General features: G+C 42.7%; 1 protein-coding gene across 2 annotated transcripts in view; it reads left to right on the forward strand.

The window, feature by feature from the left end:
• Window positions 1–16,535, forward strand: part of FOSL1 (FOS like 1, AP-1 transcription factor subunit) — a 52,428-nt gene extending 35,893 nt beyond the window's left edge. For both annotated transcript variants that reach the window (XM_063946164.1, XM_063946165.1), the window contains exons 3-6: window positions 8,799–9,057; window positions 14,440–14,634; window positions 15,189–15,296; window positions 15,484–16,535. In XM_063946164.1, the coding sequence (XP_063802234.1) occupies window positions 8,914–9,057; window positions 14,440–14,634; window positions 15,189–15,296; window positions 15,484–15,921 (885 nt within the window). In that variant the 5' untranslated portion in view covers window positions 8,799–8,913 and the 3' untranslated portion in view covers window positions 15,922–16,535. The remainder of the gene's footprint in view (window positions 1–8,798; window positions 9,058–14,439; window positions 14,635–15,188; window positions 15,297–15,483) is intronic.
• The last annotated feature ends 3,948 nt before the right edge of the window (window positions 16,536–20,483 follow it).

A 20,483-nucleotide genomic window follows, 5' to 3' on the forward strand; every position in this document is an offset into this window, starting at 1 on the left:
CAGAGCATGTGAATTGGCTAAGGGCAAATCAGCCAATATCTACACCGATTCTAGATACGCATTCGGGGTAGTCCATGATTTCGGAGCCCTATGGCGCCTCAGAAACTTCATGACAGCAGCTGGTACACCGGTAGCGCATGCAGCTCACATAAAAAGGCTTCTAACAGCGATACAGGAACCCGACGGAGTGGCTGTTATCAAATGTAAAGCACACACATATAGCCAAGACCCAGTATCACTTGGTAACAGCCGAGCAGACGAAGCTGCTAAGTTAGCAGCTGGTACCCCCAGACAGACAGACACCACACAACTGATGGTATTTAATACCATCAACACACAGAAGTTGTGTGAGATGCAAAATTTGTGTTCCACACAGGAAAAGGCAGTCTGGAAGGCAAAAGGATATGGCCAGGAGTCCTCAGGACTCTGGACGGATGGACACGGTAAACCAGTGGCCCCCAGAGCATACCTTCCATGTTTAGCTGAGGCAGCTCATCTGGGCAAGGAAGGGATGTGCAAGTTGGTAAGAGCATATTGGTGTGCCCCAGGATTTTCATCTCATGCGAGTAAAAGAGCAATGTCATGCCTTACCTGTTTGAGAAAGAACATCGGAAAGGCAATACCTACAGAACCATCTCATATCCCACCTGCCGGCGGCCCTTTCCAGGTAATACAGATTGACTTTATACAATTACCCCCTTGTCGAAATTTGAAATATGTACTTGTTTGTATAGATGTTTTCTCAAATTGGGTCGAAGCATTTCCGGCGGCCACAAATACCGCTATGTTTACTGCTAAGAAAATTGTGCAGGAATTTGTATGTAGATATGGTATCCCTAGAATTATCGAAAGTGATAGGGGTACCCATTTTACAGGTGATGTCTTTCAAGGAATGTGTAAATTGATGGGAATTGATAGCAAGCTGCACACTCCATACCGTCCACAGGCGAGTGCGAAAGTGGAAAGAGTGAACAGCACTATTAAAAATAAACTGAGTAAAGTGATGGCAGAGACAGGATTGACATGGCCAGAAGCTTTACCCATTGTACTGTACAGCATCAGAACCACTCCCAGGTCCCCTCTTAATCTGTCTCCCTTTGAAATCTTGTTTGGTCGACAACCGCATGTTATGATTAACCCTCAGGATGATTTGAAGTGTAACAATGAAGTGACTGTAAAATACTTGATTAACATGAGTAAACAGTTAAGGAATCAAAATGATAATCTGAAGTTGGTGATTCCTGATTTACCAGATAGTAATTGTCATGACATTGAACCTGGGGATTATGTAATGATACGGAATTTTCTATGCTCAGGTTGCCTTATTGACAGATGGGAAGGACCATACCAAGTCTTATTGATTAGCACGACCGCATTGAAGGTTGCCGAGAGAGAGACTTGGGTTCATTCGTCCCATTGTAAGAAGGTTGCTGATCCAGAGAGGTCCCGTGATAAAGAACAGACGGTAGAGGAAATTGTATCACTGGAGTGTCTGTTTCAGGAGGACTGAGACGGCACCTGAGCATTGAGAATAATAAGATCGGAGGCAGTTGTCGATTCCCTGTTCCCTTTTATTGTTTTTCTCCACTTCCCATCCCATCTCCCTCAATTGTTTCTTTCCCCCTTCTCATTCTTCTCCATTTCCTCCTATAAGATGGACTTGCCCCAAGAGACTGTGATCCGGATTTTCCTGTTGACCATGATGTTGACCAGAGCAGTCTGTTCCGGCGAGAGTACCATGGAGGTCGAGAGAGGTTCTGGAATGGGTTCTGATGATAAAGATGGAGGCGTAGTTTTCCAAGAACAACTTAACCAACAAGTAAAGGCGAGTATCAGGAAACGATCCGATAGCATTGACAATAGAAGGAATTGTGAAGGATTGTTAGCTGAAGAAAACTGTATCTGTAGGCTCTGTGACAACATAGTGGAGGACGGGTGCATCAAGAAATGCCAATCCAGTTTTAATATCCATATGGACCGGCATCCATTGAGTGACTATCACTCCTTAGTGGGTAGTGTGTTAAATAAAACAGATTGTTGGGTATGCTCTCAAGTACCTCAAGGTCATAGCAAATCAGGGCTAGTACCATTTCCTTTAACGTTAGGGGAGGTACTTGAGTTAAGTGGTGGGAGACCGGTGGACAGGAGGTTTAATATCTCCAGCCCTCCTAGTTTGAAGCTCCACCAATACCATGTGGATAGGTCCCTATTATGTTTTAACATCTCCAATCCCCGAAAGCCAGGAAATTGGGAAGTGTCATGGAGTAACCAAACCATGACCTTTTCGCATAGAGCAGATAGAATGCCTACAGATACAGAGCTTATACGCCACATAGCCAGTAGAGGAAAATCTTTCCGATATAGGTATACCTTAGGAAATAGGATTACGAGAGTTGGAGAGGTATCACCAGGATACTGTGCACATATCGTACAACCTGATACGTGTACTAAGCAGATGGAAGAATTAGGGTTAGGAGATTTCACATGGAAGGTGTGTAATATGGTTATGTCCTACTCCGTCCCATATGTTCTCCCCGATGATGCATATTTCATATGCGGGAGAAAGGCGTATAAGTGGCTTGCCCCAAACTCTGAAGGATTGTGTTATATTGGAAAAGTACTGCCTGAAGTAATGACTGTATCACATGACAAAATGAAAGACATACATCGTGTTGCCCAAACTCCTTATACTCACACCCATTACGAGCACGTAGTTAAACGGCACCTGATAGAAAGAACAGAGCATCCGGCCTCTGACATGATCCATGAATCCACCGGGATTCAGTTTCTAATCACGTTAGACATCACTCGCACCGCCAGAGGAGTGTTGAATTATAAATACATATCTGCGCTTGCAAATTTGTTAGATAATATCACTGAAATGTATGATGACACGTTTGGGTATACTGGAAGAGAACTTCAAGCTTATAAAACAGAACTGGTACAGCATAGAATGGTTCTTAATTACCTCACAGCAGTGACAGGCGGATATTGTGTCACACTGGCAACACAATACGGCGTGAAATGTTGCACATATATTACGAATAGCACCGAGGACCCGGTCGAGGTCATAGACCAAAAGATGGACGATATTCTCCAACTGAAGTGGGAATTTCGCAGGAGACACAATCTCACTCTTGCTGCTGTAGGAAATGAGCTGACTGGTTGGGTGTCATGGTTGAACCCGCGAAATTGGTTCTCTGGTTTAGGAGACTGGGCTCAAGGAGTCATAATGGATGTTGGGAAGTTTCTCCTATGTATCTTAGGTGTTATCATAACGATTGGCTTGATATTTAGATGCGGTCAGGCTTTAACGAAGTGTAAACAAAGTACCAGGGTGATGAGTTTAAGGAGTGAGGAAACTGTAATTCCAATGGATTTGATTTATGACCCAAATGTAGAAACAATGATGTGATGAAAATGCGATTTCTACGGTCCGTTTCTTTCACCTGTTTTTCCGTTTCCTCCAAGGTAAAAAGACCCACTTGGACGAGGAATTTGATGAGCCGATATACAGACAACAGATGGATTAAAGAAGAAGTTTTGACAACCCGATACACAGATTTTTGATGAACTTTGCCATAGATCCCCAGTTTCCCTAGAAATTTTAAAATTACGCTAGCCCAACACTTTTGTAAATCTATGGACATTGACAAAGCTTTTGCTCGCACCTTATGGGCAAAAGCACAAAGAAGACTGCATTCAACAGACACCGAACAAGACTTCAACCGACAAATGTTCATTTACCTGACATAGAATACCACTGCATTTACCATAAGTGTTCTTTATCTTCATTTTTACAACCCTCAGGTAATGACACACATAGTCGATAGGGAATACAGGCACAGATATCAGCAATCACATATCTCCCCCATTCATGTATCATCAACTAAAATGTGCTCCCCATTTTGTTACATCCAAAATCCGAAAAGAGCTCGGTAAAGTTTGACAGCCCATCCACAGACCCGTACCACGGGATAAGAAGGAATTCAAATGTATACTTCGCAATACCTCGAAGCTTGATTTAAAACATGTACGGCACGATGATACATGACCCCCAAACATGGATTCATACACACATGCTTCTGCTATCTCACTAGGTCATACCCTCTTCACACCTTCTCCTCTCTCCTCCCTTACCCAACCATGGAAATGTATTAACCCCTGACATATATTTTTCTCTTTTTGAAATGTTTTAGGAAGTGGCAGTTATTGGTGACTGCCAAAGGGTGGACTGTCAAAGTCAGAAAAATATCTCTATACACACTGCCATATTTGCACCTCATACACGTCCGCACTGCGCATGCGTACGCTCTCCCGTGCGTGCGCATACTCACAGTCGCGGGCACCCGCAAGCGCACGGTATGCGTATTTACGGTAGAGTTTATGTGATCGTAGCGTGCGACTCAATCGTTACATATTTTCACGATATAATGTATTTTGTAGATCATGGTCCCTTTGATAGATTCTGAAAGTTTAGTTAATATAGCATGTTCCTGGACAGAGAGATCCCTCTTTGTATTGTACGAAGGGTCTAACAGGAGTCATACAGTGGTGTTTAGTACCCATCGGAAGAGTATTTAATTAGCAATATTCCGGTGTTGGTTTGGAGCGGATTAATCGCTCGTGCGAATAGTTATGGACATAAGAAGTTTATGTCCATTTACTATTATTTGCTCTTACTTAGCCATGCGGCGGGAAACCCAGTTTCCCTCCCACCTGAGCTGTTGGAAATCGTCACAGCCCACCTGTATGAATCAACCTATGACCTTTTGTTATAGTGCAAAGCCGAATTCCTGTGTCCAATGAACAATGAGATTGTAGGGACCATTGAATTGTATTGTGTGTGGGGCATAAATAGACAAGCCGATCACATCCAGCTCACTCTTCAACGGTTATCATTGCTGAAAATCGGGAGCTGGATGTCCAGAGGCGCATGCGATCGTTTCCCCTTGTGCGTAAGTGTTTCTCCGCAACCATATTGTTCTTACTGTTATTGTGGGCCATTTCTCTCTCTCTCTCTTCTCCTCTTTCTCACTTATTTTCCCTTAAAACGTAATTGTATTGTATTGTATTTCCTGTGTAGTTATCTGGTTAGGTAGTCTATGTTATATTGTAGTGTATGACTTGTATTGTATTAATTCTTTTGCAAGTATAACATTCATAATATATATATAAGGCGTTAGACCCTAAGCACGATATCTGTGTATTTCTTATAGTGTTAAGTATTCTCAGAGCGTCGGTGACGCTCGAACAGCATTCGAGTTAATAAGGTTATACTGTGTTGCATTTACACTCTATCACTACACTAAGGTTTTACTGCATAATATACTGTTTACGGTTTAGATATAAAGGTTTAACATTGTGAGCGTCAGCGCCGCTGGTGATCTCCTCGTGGTCCCGAGCGTCCGCTACGCTATAGCGAATCATTACGATAGACGGCAGCCAATAGCGTGCCTGCCTGTGATCTCTTGGCCGTGAGCGAACGTGACGCTTGAGCGTCTCGACTACGGCTAAGCGATTGCTACGCAACGAGCGTACCCTTACGGTACTCCATACGTGAATAGCGTACAGTGTTCTTAGACCTCATAAAGGGTTTTATATAAGATAAATATTTAGCTTTATCACATGGTTAACTCTCTTTCTGCAAGGTACACTGGGTTCCACAGGGCGCCCACCCTGACGCACCTAGCTTCTATGGGTTTGTATGGCATTTGCCGCTGGTCCCTTTTCCTGTCATGAGAATGTGGTTCTATGTGACTAACAACTGCCTTCTCCCTTACCTGCTCCTACACTGGACTGGTTAACGAAACTGAGCTCACAGTGCCTGGAGGCGGGGTTACAGAGGAGGCCCCAATGCATCCTGGGACAGCCTAAAGCTTTAGCCTGTTGGTGCCTCTGGATCAAAATCCTCTCTATACCCCGATGTATTTCCTGTGGAACCCAGTGTATCTCACAGAAAGAGAGTTAACCATGATAAGTCTACCATAACTCTTATTTTCTAACCATCGATGGTTCCAGCTAAAACACCCATCGATGGGTTTGGTACCGATGGCCAACCTTAATTTACTGAGGAAGAGTTGGTATTTCAAAAATATACTTTAGGTGTATTGGACACAGTGCTGCTTAGTATGTTAAACAGTTTATGGCTGATGTCCCAAAGCTGGAGAGATTGGGAGTGGTTCACTTGGTCAAATAAACCACTGAGTGTCCAAGGTATTCTGGGGAAGAAACATTCTGCCTACCTTGCTGACAAATACAGGGATTGACAACTGCAGCTCACCTAGAAAGAGGATTAATCACCCTTGTACCTGTCAAGTAGGAATATAATATATTGCACAGCTGAATTTTAGGACTCTTAAATTAATAAATCAGTTTAACAAAGAGAAGTATAATTCTTGTCTAGCTGTTATGTGTGCATTAATATAAATATATATATATATATATATATATATATATATATCTGTGCCATGGGATCAGTATGTTTTGCCAGTGCACGGGATCCCGGCGGCCGTAATACCAATGCCAGGATCCCGATGTTTGAGAAGCCAACAGGGGTGACCAGTCAGAAACACCCACTGCCACTGCCTGAAGACGTTCTTCCAGCAGCTTTCAATCTCAGAAGGACCTCCTAGTCTGCAGCTCCATCCCCAATTTGTCCCAATGACTGCTGGCCAGTGATCAGTCAGTTCAAAGACATTGACAACCTGCTGCTGCAGAAAAGCTGTGGCTTACGGTATCTGTGACTCTGCCCCCAGTGTCCCATTCTCTGCTGGCCACAGTGATTGAGAAGTCCACTGTCACCCCCACTCAGCAGCACCTCTCCCAGGCCTTACCGCAGCAATCCCATCCCAGGCATTACCCCCCATCCCACCGTCCACTCGGTCTGGCCCCATCTACCCACGCTGTCTAGGCTCTGTCACCGCAGTAACATCCCGCCACGCCCCTCTACCTGTCCTGCCCATCTCCTGGATTCCATACTTACGCCGTTCCCAGCGACCAGTTCTCCTCTTCTGGGTCTTTCCCGTCTCCCACACAATGGGAGCCAATGGTGTTTGCAGTGCGCATTGAGGAGACGAGATCACTTTCAGCAGTATATATAGGATTGCACTTAACAGGCTTGTGGATTAGCAGCAAAGTTTTATTTCAGAAAAAAAATCATAAAATATACGTTTCGTCCTTACCTGAACCTTCGTCAGGACAGATGTCCAGGTTAGGGCAGAAACTTAGATTTTACTATGGTTTATCTGAAATAAAACTTTATTGCTAATCTACAAGCCTGGTGAGTGCATCGTCTTTTACATGAGATAACCTGTACTCATTTTGGGTTGCTACTTCCTATGACCACCTCTTCTAAGACAGGTGAGACAGTGTCTTCCCTACCTATCCTTTACACATATCTCTGATCAAAACTCACCAAATTTCCAACAGTACATACTGCTGCACCTGTGTATAATGCCCACATGAACCCATGGGCTCATATATATTGTGTGGAAATCTGGCTCTGATATATATATATATATATATATATATATACACACAGTTGCGTATCAATAATGGGTGCAAGGTGTGCAGAGGCCCACACAGCACAACCTGCACCCATTTTCTGAGTACTTACCCCTCCGGAGCCCCATGTCGATGGCAGCAGCTGTAGAAATAACTGGAAACGGTGGCCATTCTCCTGGTGTTTCGAGTATGCACTGTAGAATAACTGGACACAGCGCCATTTCCCCAGAGACCTGCACACGTGCACTAGACTCTGGTACAGCGTTAGGGTCTCCTAGTGACCGTAGTGCTCAGAGTCCACTGAGCTGCCAGCTAGACAGGAGGGGGCCCAGACGGAGACTGCACATGGGCCCCCTTCTCTCTTAATGCGCCTCTGAATATTTATATAACGTGTGTGTGTGTGTGTGTGTGTGTGTGTGTGTGTGTGTGTGTGTGAGTGTGTGTGTGTGTGTGTGTGTGTGTGTGTGTGTGTGTAAATATTGTAAAGATAATATAGTATAAAAAGTTTAAACTATAAAATTAATTTTATTTTCAAAAATGCCCTCAAAATTGTTGATTGTTTTTAATGATCACATAAATTTTGATTTTGTACTTTTGTTACAACAAAAAATGTTGAATCAGGTTTAAATAGCTATAATTTGTGTATTTTCATAGTTAAAAAGAAGTTTTACATTTTGGGGACATTTTTGGAAATTTTTTAAGCCCGTTAAGTGGTTAATAACAATTGGTAATACACATTCCTTGTAATAATACAGGAAATAATGCTCATTAAGGGAAATGAAGCTTTTCAGATAAACTGAATATACCTTTATACCCATGAAAAGATTATCAACTATTTCCCATACACTCTGAGAAAAGGTGACTGGGATGGTAAAATGTTCTTTAGAATAAATAGGAACCTGTAACATATAAACAAGCATCATTTCCCAGAAGTATTTGTGTCTCGGTGTCTCCGTGTAGTTATATAATTTTACCTATAGTTTCCGTTCCACTCTGGAAATAGCAGGTTTAGAACAGTCGCTTCTAGCAAAGGGCTTTCCTTTCGCTGAGGAAGTATGCCTTATAAGGGCATCTACGTCATCACGTTGGGTAATCCCGAGACCGTACCAACTGGACGCTCTAACGGGGGGGGGGGGGGTTACTTTGTTTTAACGTTAGTACAATCAAGATTGCAATTTAGTTCTTTTCTATAGTCTAATTTTCAATTTGAATTGTTCTTTAGCCCTGGACTCCATACAGAAAGGCTGCCATTTACAGTATAACAAAAATATTACCATGTACGTTCATTTTAGTTCCCCCTATCAGTTTTGAAATGGTGCAGTGCCGGAGTCCCCATTGATAAAAATCAGGCACCGTAGATCTGTGAGTCAGTGTGACTGGGACAGAGGAGGACCGAGCTTCCAGACCATGTACAGAGACTTTTCCGGGACTTACCCTCAGCAAGATTTAGGGTGCAGCAGAGGCAGTCACAGCCCTAGTAACCCAGGAACGGCGCAAGTGTTTGGCATGGGTCACAGTGTCAGATCATTACCTCCTGAGGATAATCAGCAAGTGAGTCCTTTAATATAGCTCTATCCATTAAACGATATTTTATTACTGACGGATAAGGCATGTCCTTGCTCCATGTGTTTGCTTTTATAGGCGTGTATTGCGTTATAAATGCGTCTACAGTACATACATAACTATATACATGCTATATAAACTACAGATGTATGCTAAGCCAAAATACAGTGTAATGTACGTATACTAGTGACAGCGATATTGTAGGAAGTAGCTGACTGAAAGATTAGTAATTTTATATTGATATTTATGTTATAGTTTAAGAAATGAAAAATTATCTCATTTTGTAGCTATACTGTTATAGCAGAACATTTATAGATTGTGTAATGATTGTGATCATACTGAAAATGATTTAGCTGCACGTTATAATGAGTCATCTACATATTAAAAAAGTGATGCACGTTATAGTGATGCCTAGTACCGGTGCACTAATAGCCTATTCCTAGTATCAGCTTACTGGCAATATATAATCATGGTGTGTATTACTAAAATTATCATAACGTCACAACACAATAATTATACTGATTATCTATTTTCTTATAATATACAGTAAAGTAGTATGTACTATAGGAATAGAAGTATTCTGATTGTGAGTACACTACATGGTTGTTTATGAACTTGTGTAAAGCATAAACACGTGGACAGACCCTAAGGCTAATGAGTATACATTCTTGCACTGCATTACATCATCATGAGGCTTATCTGTATGTTCTATAAAACTAAAGGTCCTAGTTCATCCTTCCTCTTGTACTGGTCAGGCAGGAGACTTGGTGGTCAGCACTGATCAGTGTATTCTGGGCTCTATTAAAGAGTTGACACTTTGATTCTTTAGGTTTTGTATCAGATGTCATTTGTCAAAAGAGGATGATTTTATTGGAGGAGACACTAATGAAAGCTATTAGAGATTCTGTTATGGAACCACATTGTCATAGACACGTATGATAAATGAATGATCAATCTGGTTTCTATGTCCTGCTTCCCATAGACTATCAGAGGATAATTCTTGTGCACCTTCTATAATCTGGAGAGAATTAGATTTATTTTCTTGCTCAAATTGCAGCTGTTCTGGTCATGTATATGTAAATGTGCACCTTATTCTCACACATGTCTGTTCCTCATCTCTGCTCATTTTCCTGTGAGAGGGTAATAGTGACAAGGGTCTTGTGCTAGAAGGTGTGTATCTGACTCATAGCTGCTTCTGAGGCTGTTGATGACGATAACACAATTTTGTACAGAATGTCCTAAATGTGTTCAGTACCGTACACGTACATACTGTATGTTAAAGAGTAAATTAACACACAGAGATATTACTCACCACTCTGAAAGACCATGAAATCTTGCTGTGCTACCCAGCGGCGGATTTAGGGGTGAGGGTGCCCCTAGGCACAACATGAATGTTCACCCCCTAAATCCGCCCCTGGGCAGCACAGCAAGATTTCATGGTCTTTCATTAATATCCTTTAACCTATGTATCTTAATAAATAAAGTTTTGAGGATTAACTTCTGTCTATATATATGCTACTAAACTCTTATAGAAGAATAAGGCTGATGCAAGTTACCTAAGTAGATATGTACTATATGCATCTGGATTATATTGTATCATATAAGAGGAAGGAGTTGGTGACATCACTCAGTTTATCTTCTTAGCAGCTTTGGAATGAAGTTTCCTTTTCCCAGAAAGTGTGACTAGTGAGCTGGATGAGGATGCTGAGTTTCTGTGTACTGAAATGAATGCACTACAAAGTATTATCAGCACGTGAATAATAATGAATCTAATGATATGAAGATCGCACAGTACCCTGCAGTATGACATCTCCCAGTGACGTGAGAGATTCATGCATATGTATTGAGTAGCTGAGCGCACTGTGGAGGGCTGTGTCTAATATCTCCTTTTCTACCAAATTTATAACCCGGATTATGGCCGTGGCAACCCAATCAAAATGACCCGGGTCTCTTTACCCAAGAATCTGACACTGGCACCAACCCGGGTTGCCTGCTGTGTGAATGGTGTGACTCAGGTCATCCGACCCAAGTCACACAAAATAATACAGAGAGCAGGATCACCTGCGCTTGGAGATGATGTAATCTCCAAGTACCACCAAAGAGCCGGCAATAACTCTGGTCCCGCCTGCGATGTGGACAGGGGTGGTCATTCCGAGTTGTTCGGTAGCTGTTTTCAGTCGCTGTGCAGCGATCCGGAAAAAAAACTGCAATTCTGCGCATGCGTATGCGGCGCAATGCGCACGCGCGACGTACTTTCACAACAGCTGATGCAGCTTCACACAAGGTCTAGCGGCGCTTTTCAATCGCACTGCTGGCCGCAGAGTGATTGACAGGAAGTGGGTGTTTCTGGGAGGTAACTGACCGTTTTCGGGGAGTGTGTGGAAAAACGCAGGCGTGTCAGATACAAACACAGGAGTGCCTGGGGAAACGCAGGCGTGGCTGGCCGAATGCAGGGCGTTTTCGTGACGTCAAAACAGGAACTAAACAGTCTGAAGTGATCGCAAGCTAGGAGTAGGTCTCGTGCTGCTCAAAAACTGCACAATCTTTTTTTGTAGCAGCGCTGCGTTCCTTTCGTTCGCACTTCTGCTAAGATACACTCCCAGAGAGAGGTGGCTTAGCGTTTGCACGGCTACTAAAAGCAGCTAGCGAGCGAACAACTCGGAATGAGGGCCAGGGTTCAAGCCTCTGTGACACGGCTTGAAACAGTGTTCAATTACCCAGGTCCGACCTCGGTTTTTGGTGGAAAGGGATCCGGCTCTCCTGTGACCACTCTATGGGGTCAATCACGTTACCAACGATGCAATGAAATTACAACGGCTGTTTGCCACAGGACTGCATACAAAAATCTGTGATTTCGGGTAGAGATCGGGCAGCAAGGAGGGAGATTTGCGGTGCCATTGCCATGTGTTTACACACAGCTGCAATAGCTATTCACACTTTTTGTTGGTAATAGGATTGACCCCTATGTCTGCCCAACTTTACAGATGAAAGAAGTTTGCTGTTCATTTGGGAAAATATCTCATGTACCTTAGATCGATCTATCTATCTATCTATCTAATCTATCTATCTATCTTATCATCTACAATATTAACTATTGCACCTTCCTTCTTTCTGGCATTGTCTTTATCCATCTATCCCAGCTTCAGTCCTTCCTGAGTGTTGCAGCAAGACTGCTTCTCCTCTCGCTGGTCCCCTCCTGTCTCACCAACCTATAAGTCCTCACACTGGCTTACCACGTCTCCAGTTCTTTTAATTACTCCCCCTTGCTTACTAAGCTCTCAGAAACATCATCCCTTCATATATCTCAACATACAGTCACTGAAGTCCAAACACAAATCCGTTTTGCAGATAAAACATGTGGTTGTATTGCACCATGCTTACTTCTTAGTCAAGCATGCATATCTTTGGGTGACTCGGGGTAGCATACAGTTGCATCTTTATATGGCATGTAGGTGAAATTGCAGGTAATGCAGAGTTGTCATTACACAAATCTAATAAAGCTACCAGTCGGCTGCAGTAAAACGCGCCAGGTGATCCCACCCACCCACCATCCTTCCTGTGTTGCTTGGACCACCATTGGACTGACTTGGAAAAAAAACAAATTTCCCTAAGGACCGATGAACTTTGCAATCCTGTGAGACCCAAATAACATCTGGAGCACCATACACCTAGTGAGGGTTGTCCAGCAAGGCACCGTTGGGACATAGCTCTGAAACAGCCCTCCAGCAGTCATAAACTGTGGTAATCTTCTACAAACCTTTTCCTCTTTGAATCACAGACTTTTGTATATGTAAGGTCCGGAACTATCAGCCCAATTCTGAAATAGGGAAGCCTTTTTAATGTTTGTCAGAATTTGTGGGTCCATTTTTGAATGCAATACCATTATTTTTTATGTGACTTACCATTGTCTCATTTTAACCTTGTTTATATATTAAAAACATTTGAATTATAAAGCAGACAGCTTTTTCTCAGATATTTAATACATCAGCGCTGCTACCAGTGTGTTTATACAGGCTTTTCTTTTTGTTTCTTTGGGAAGTGACTACTCCCTATTTGTAGCAGCTGCTGCTAGAAGGACCACCATATAAAGCACCTACGTTTTTATCTCTTGGATCATTTCTTGTTCTTTGCTATTACACAAATATCTGTCTGAATTGTCTATCTCTTGCACAAAGGATAGTGCTGGTGTAAGTGTGCATTCATTATGTTTATGGCTATTTCACCAAGTGTGCAGATAGGGACTGTACAGATTGGGGCTGTGCAGGTGCACCGATAAATACCACTCCCGTGCGAAGATCCACATTTATCTCTGTGCAAGGGATGGCAATGGAAATGCGACCGACTCGTGTGTTACTCTGCATTGGCCACTTTGTTTGGCCCCGTCATGTTAATAAAATCAATCTATCTGTAGGATAGATATATATATATATATATATCTATCTATATATATATCTATATATATATATATATATATATATATATATCTATATATATATAATGAATACTCTGCACTCGTGCTAATGTGTTTGGAGCACATATTATAATACTGATGATGTGCACATGTATACCCCCATAACAGTGAATGATAATGGTCATATATAACTCGGTAGCATGTTGGTAAATGTGGTCAGGCAATGCGCACGGCCTGACATAAGAAGTAGTGGTGCTGCCTGGCCAGTTTGGTCACATATATGGGGGATCCTGGCACTTAGCTCTCTGGTCAAGGTCTTTGCTTGTATAGCTACTGTAGTTCAGGTGTTTCCAAAATTCATAATTAAGCTAAAAGACTGAATAATACAATATACATACCTCCCAATATGACCCATTCCAGGAGGGACAAAATGCTGTGCTCCTGGGATTCCCACTTAATTTATGATTGCCATCATCTGTGGTGAAACACCTTTCTTATCAAGTAACTAGTTCAGCACAGGTGATGGCAATAAGAAATGAAGTGGGAAGTCTAGGAACAGAGCATTTTATCCCTCCTGGAATGGGTCATGTTGGGAGGTATGCTATACAGTATGTATGCATTTATAGTACAGGCAGTGATTAATGTGCAGTATAGCTATCCTGTCTAAGCAACATAATATAAATGATTTCTCTATACTCAAATTGTAGCACCAATTACACAGCTGATTTTCCTATTGTTAGTATGGGCACTACAGTACTTATATTCACACTGGTTCATAATCTTACAGAGCCTGAGGTATAAAGGCTATTAGAGCCACACATATCCAAACTTACATTAACTCTTAACATATTGTGATGCTTTCCACCACAGTCTTCCTGTTTTCTGCAGCACAGCTTTATCTTCATCATTTACATATTGACTATAAGCAATCCATTTAATTTTATCATTTTCTTTTGCAGAAATACCCCCCACACACATCTTCCAGTCCTTTCATCCCCACAATAAATGCAGTAACATCAAATCAAGACCTTAACTGGATGGTCCAACCAAGTGTCAGACCTTTGACCTTACCACCCTACCATAGTCCTCGTCATGGTGTCATCAGGAGCATGGGGGGAGTCCTCAGCATGGGACGGAGAAGACACAGTGATCATGTAGGTATTAAAAATCATGTATTTGTTAGGCTGCGTTGTGATTATTAATTGTATGATCTGTGCCCTATTATGGGCACACCTTAGCTTAGAAGAAATGTAGCTTATGTGTGAGGGGTTTACTGTGCATTGAAAGAGTTAATAAATTTGTACTTGAAGTTAGAATTGCTGCACATGTCGGAGGAAACAGTTGATGGACGACTCATAGACAAAGTGGGTGAGTCAGGAGGAAAAGGAGTCAGGACATGAGTGCCAAACCACAACTTGGAGCAGGATAAACATTAATGACTGACTCACTGGGTCACACACACTGCCAGTCCCTCCATTCATTGACAAAGCCGACATCATCCATTCCAGTGTTCATTAATGAACCATGACCTATGTACATAGTAAGGGTGTAGTATGGGAAGTCATAGTGCCAGTGTCTTACTCAAATTCACTTGAATACAGTATCACAACTACAAAAAGGTTTTATTGCTATACAACAATGTTATAGGACATGAATATAGTACTTACTTCTATGCTTTATTGACTTTCTGGTATGTTCTTCTCCACAGGTGTCTCTAGAAGAAGAAGAAAGGAGAAGAGTGCGAAGAGAAAGGAATAAAATTGCTGCTGCAAAGTGCAGGAACCGCCGTAAGGAGCTGACAGATTATCTGCAGGCAGTAAGTAAAGGGAATTGGGAAGGGGGATGTGGAACCTGAGTTAGAGATACCGGGATGGGATATGTATTCTGGAATGTGGGTTTTCGGGATATGAGACTACTGTATTAATGGAAGGAAGGTCAGAAGAAGTAGGACACTTTGAAATACATTTTGGAATCAGACTCAGCCACATTTTTCCCATTTTTAGGAGACAGATAAACTTGAAGAGGAGAAGTCAACTCTGCAGAAGGAGATAGCTGAACTGCAGAAACAGAAAGACAAGCTGGAACTGATTCTTGATGCCCACCAGCCAATCTGCAAGGTGCCCTGTTCCCATCAGCCTAACCAGCGGATGAATTCTTCTAAGCTCTTCAAGGAGGAGCCACATGAAGAACCAGCTCGAGGTCCTAAGGTCAATCTTCCCAGAATAGAGCTTAGCGACACTGTTCTTGAACCAGAAGCTCTTCACACGCCTACCTTGATGAAGACACCATCAATCACACCCTTTACGCCAACTCTGGTCTTCACTTACCCTGGACCTCAAGAGTCTTGCTCTTCTGCCCATCGCAGGCTCAGTAGCAGCAGCAATAGCAGCGGGGACCAAAGTCCTGGCTCCCTTAGTTCACCTACATTATTGACTCTTTAGGATGATCTTTAAGACAAAGTTATCTTCATGAGTGTTAAACTGTGTCTCAGTTGTTTTACAATAGACTTGCCAGTTTTAAGATTGTTCTAGATCGATCCCCTATTCCCTCACACCCAGTAAGGCATGATATCACTTTCCCTTGATATGGTTTTCTATATACACATTTTCTTCCTTATAAGGGATTTACATTAGATGCATGACCTCTTTTTATAAGGTCACAAGTTCTTTCAGCAATATAGCTATATAAGACCACAGGGTCACAGATAAAGTCAAGGGCAGAGCCGACACTAAACTGTATGACCCCTGTTGCAAGGTCACAACAAAAAGTCAACGGCAGAGCCGAAATTAGGCTATGTGGCTTTATAATAGGGTCAGAGGTAAAAGTATTTACAGAGCTGGTCTCTGTATTTATTAATATATATTTTTATATGGTCCTTGCTTGCGGTATGTACATTTTGATAATGGTACATAAATGAAGCCCCTAAAAAGGGTGTTATTATTCATGTTTTTGACTTGTGCATTTTTCTGTGGTATACTCTCAAATCCACATGTAGTGCTGAATTAAACAAGTAATATATATATATTGAATAAAATACTCCTGCATTTGTGTAAAACTTGTATTTATTATCTTAAAAATACCCCGATTATGAGATTATTATCAAATAAATAAAAAATAATTGCAGAAGAAAAATCATATATAAAGCAACCATTTGTAGGTACCTACATCCAATACTTCAGCAACATATCAAGAAAGAGAAAAATATGTTATTTTTTATTTCACAAAGTGGTTCAACAGTGTTTGTGGACAATTTTAATTTTTATTTGAAAATCGTGCCTGGGCCATCTTTATTTCCTATGCTATTGGTACAATGTACATAGGTCATAGGGTTCCCTTTTAATTACACTGGTACTATTGGGTAGTAATGTTTCCATTCTAGGGGCGGTATACAAATGATATATCATGCCCAATCTCCTTTCTAAAGTGATCCCTGTTATCTCGCCCATAGTAATCAGGTTTATCTGCGTAAGGGTTAGGGCGCCTCGCTACCCCAGGGGCAGCGAGCTGAAATGATGATACCACACCCGTCAGCAGAAACAGAACAGGTGTGGAAGGGGGTGGAAAGAATTGAATACCGCCCTAGGAGTCCAAAGCATGGTAATCATTTTGACATCAGGGATGTTTGGAGAAACACCAACAATTCACCACGGTGCTTATAGACTTTGGTGAGGTGGGTGGGTGTGTGTGGGGTGGGGGCAGGGATAAGGAGGGGACTTGCTGTGTATTTGTGTTTCGCCTACAGAGACACCAGCCTAGTGCTGGTCTGTGCAGTAGCATGCTCATGGGCTCCCTGTTATAGTAAAAAGTAGCACAATTGTCTAGCAATGTGAGTGTTTGGGAATTAGAAGAGTGATATTATCTCCTTTTTTTTAAATGTACGTTTATTACATTCAGAGCATTGTGTATGGGAAGAGTTTTGTATTATTAAAGTATAGGAAGAGACCTGAGAATATCAGAATTGAGCATCTTTTCCAGAGGGAAACACCCATACACTGCAAGCCTTAGCCCTGAGTCTAACTCATTTACTGCATTGCTCTGCATATTGTGTACCAATGCACCTATTCTTTATTTCAGAAAGTCCTCACTCCCCCCAACTCCTCTGTCTGAGCAAAGTTGCTCCTTCTGAAATGCGTTCCATTTGTTCAATAAACCCATGCGTCCTGCGGAAGTTTTCTGTAGCCTCATTTGCACACATAGATGCAATCAAAGTTAAACTCGAGTTGGGCTCTCACTCTAAATGTGAGGGGGTATGAAGGGGATGGGGGGAGGGGGGGTTCCAGTTGCCCAACCCCCAACCCCCCCATATGGCTTAATTAATAGTTAAATTGTCATTATCATTTCATATACAGGTTGAGTATCCCTTATCCAAAATGCTTGGGACCAGAAGTATTTTGGATATCGGATTTTTCCGTATTTTGGAATAATTGCATACCATAATGAGATATCATGGTTATGGGACCCAAGTCTAAGCACATAATGCATTTATGTTACATATAGACCTTATACACACAGCCTGAAGGTAATTTTAGCCAATATTTTTTATAACTTTGTGCATTAAACAAAGTGTGTGTACATTCACACAATTCATTTATGTTTCATATACACCTTATACACACAGCCTGAAGGTCATTTAATACAATATTTTTAATAACTTTGTATATTAAACAAAGTTTGTGTACATTGAGCCATCAAAAAGCAAAGTTTTCACTATCTCACTCTCACTCAAAAAAGTCCGTATTTCAGAATATTTGGATATGGGATACTCAACCTGTACTAAAATCACATAAACAGCACCGATATGAACAAGGATGGTCATCAGCAGTTCTGAACCTTCTTCCATATGTAGCAGATCTTTCCTAATCCTAGTGATATTTGTGAGGTATTTGTGTAATACCACAGGCATGTAATGGAACTACATGGATTAGGGTTATCCATCGATGGTTGATGGTGGTAACCATCAATGTTATTTCTCATACGTCCTAGAGGATGCTGGGGATGCTTCACGAACCATGGGGCTAGACGGGATCCGCAGGAGACATGGGCACACTATAAGACTTTGATTGGGTGTGAACTGGCTCCTCCCTCTATGCCCCTCCTCCAGACTCCAGTTAGATTCTGTGCCCAGGGAGACTGGTCACACACAGGGGAGCTCTACTGAGTTTCTCTGAAAAAGACTTTATGTTAGGTTTTTTATGTTCAGGGAGCACTGCTGGCAACAGGTTCCCTGCATCGTGGGACTGAGGGGAGAGAAGCAGACCTACTTCTGTGAGTTCAAAGGCTCTGCTTCTTAGGCTACTGGACACCATTAGCTCCAGAGGGTCCGATCACTTTGTCCGCCTAGCTGCTTGTTCCCGGAGCCGCGCCGTCACCCCCCTTGCAGAGCCAGAAGAAAGAAGCCAGGTGAGTAAAAGAAGAAACGAAGACTTCAGTGACGGCAGAAGACTTCAGTGTTGAGGTACCGCGCAGCGCGCCATGCTCCCACACACACACACACAGCAACACTTGCAGGGGGGGGGGCGCCCTGGGCAGCATGAATACTGAAGTCTTAAAACTGGCAAATGCATATATTAAAAGTGCCTAGGCACTAAATATAGATCACCCACCAGTATAAATATATGGATTTGAGCAGGACTGAAGCGCGCCGGTGAGGGGGCGTGGCTTAGCCCTCACAGCTCTAAACAGCGCCATTTTCTCTTCACAGAAGCAGTAGAGACGCTGGCCCCGACCTCCACACTGCTGTACAAGTAACGGTGCGAAAAGGGGGGGAGGGGGCACAGTAGATCTGGTGCTATTATCTTTATTATTAAAGCGCTAGCAGGTCTGAGGCATTGTATGTAAAGTCTCAGTACCAGGTTGGGCGCTTGGTTGTGAGCTGACAAACTCCTTCTGTGTCTTTCTAACAGGCTTTGCTGTGGGTCTGTCCCCTATAGCCCAGTGTGCTTGTAGGTGTCGGTACGTGTGTGTCGGCATGTCTGAGGCTGAGTGCTCTTCCCAGGAGGAGGCCAGTGTGGGGACAGAAAAGACTGTGGGAGTGACCGTGTCGGTACCGCCGACTGCTGAGTGGGTAAATATGTTGAGTGTTTTGAATGCAAATGTGGCTCGGTTGACTAAGAGATTAGATAAATCAGAGTCTAAGAACCAGACATGGAGGAAATCCATGGAAGATGCATTGTCACAAGCTCAGACCCCCTTCGGGGTCACAGAAACGTGCATTTACCCAGATAGCAGAGACAGATACCGACACGGACTCTGATTCCAGTGTCGACTATAGTGATGCAAGATTAAATCCTAAACTGGCCAAAAGTATTCAGTACATGATTGTGGCGATAAAAGACGTATTACATATCACGGAGGACCCTTCTGTTCCTGATGCTAGGGTCTGTATGTTTAAAGGAAAGAAACCTGAGGTAACGTTTCCTCCCTCTCATGAACTGAACGCTCTTTTTGAAAAGGCTTGGGAAAATCTTGACAAGAAGGTGCAGGTCCCCAAAAGAATTCCAGTGGCATATCCATTCCCCTCGGGGGACAGGGAAAAGTGGGTGTCAACCTTCACAGTGGACAAAGCTCTATCGCGTCTGTCCAAGAAGGTGGCGCTTCCGTCTCCTGACACGGCAGCCCTAAAGGATCCTGCGGATCATAAGCAGGACAATACACTAAAATCCATTTATGTCACTACAGGTTCGCTACTCAGGCCTGCCGTTGCTTCGGCATGGGTGAGTAGCACTATTGAAAAATGGGCAGATAACTTGTCATCTGAGGTAGATACCCTGGACAGGGATAATGTGCTTTTGACTCTGGGTCATATCAGGGACGCTGCAGCATATTTAAGAGAAGCTGCAAGGGATATTGGCCTTTTGGGATCAAGGGCCAATGCCATGGCTGTCTTGGCTAGAAGGGCATGGAGTCTCTACCGTTTAACGGTAGTGTCTTGTTTGGTGACGGCCTCACTGACCTGGTATCTACGGCTACCGCGGGTAAGTCGTCATTTTTACCTTATGTTCCT

Source organism: Pseudophryne corroboree, chromosome 11 (assembly GCF_028390025.1).
Source record: "Pseudophryne corroboree isolate aPseCor3 chromosome 11, aPseCor3.hap2, whole genome shotgun sequence".
Classification (NCBI taxonomy): domain Eukaryota; kingdom Metazoa; phylum Chordata; class Amphibia; order Anura; family Myobatrachidae; genus Pseudophryne; species Pseudophryne corroboree.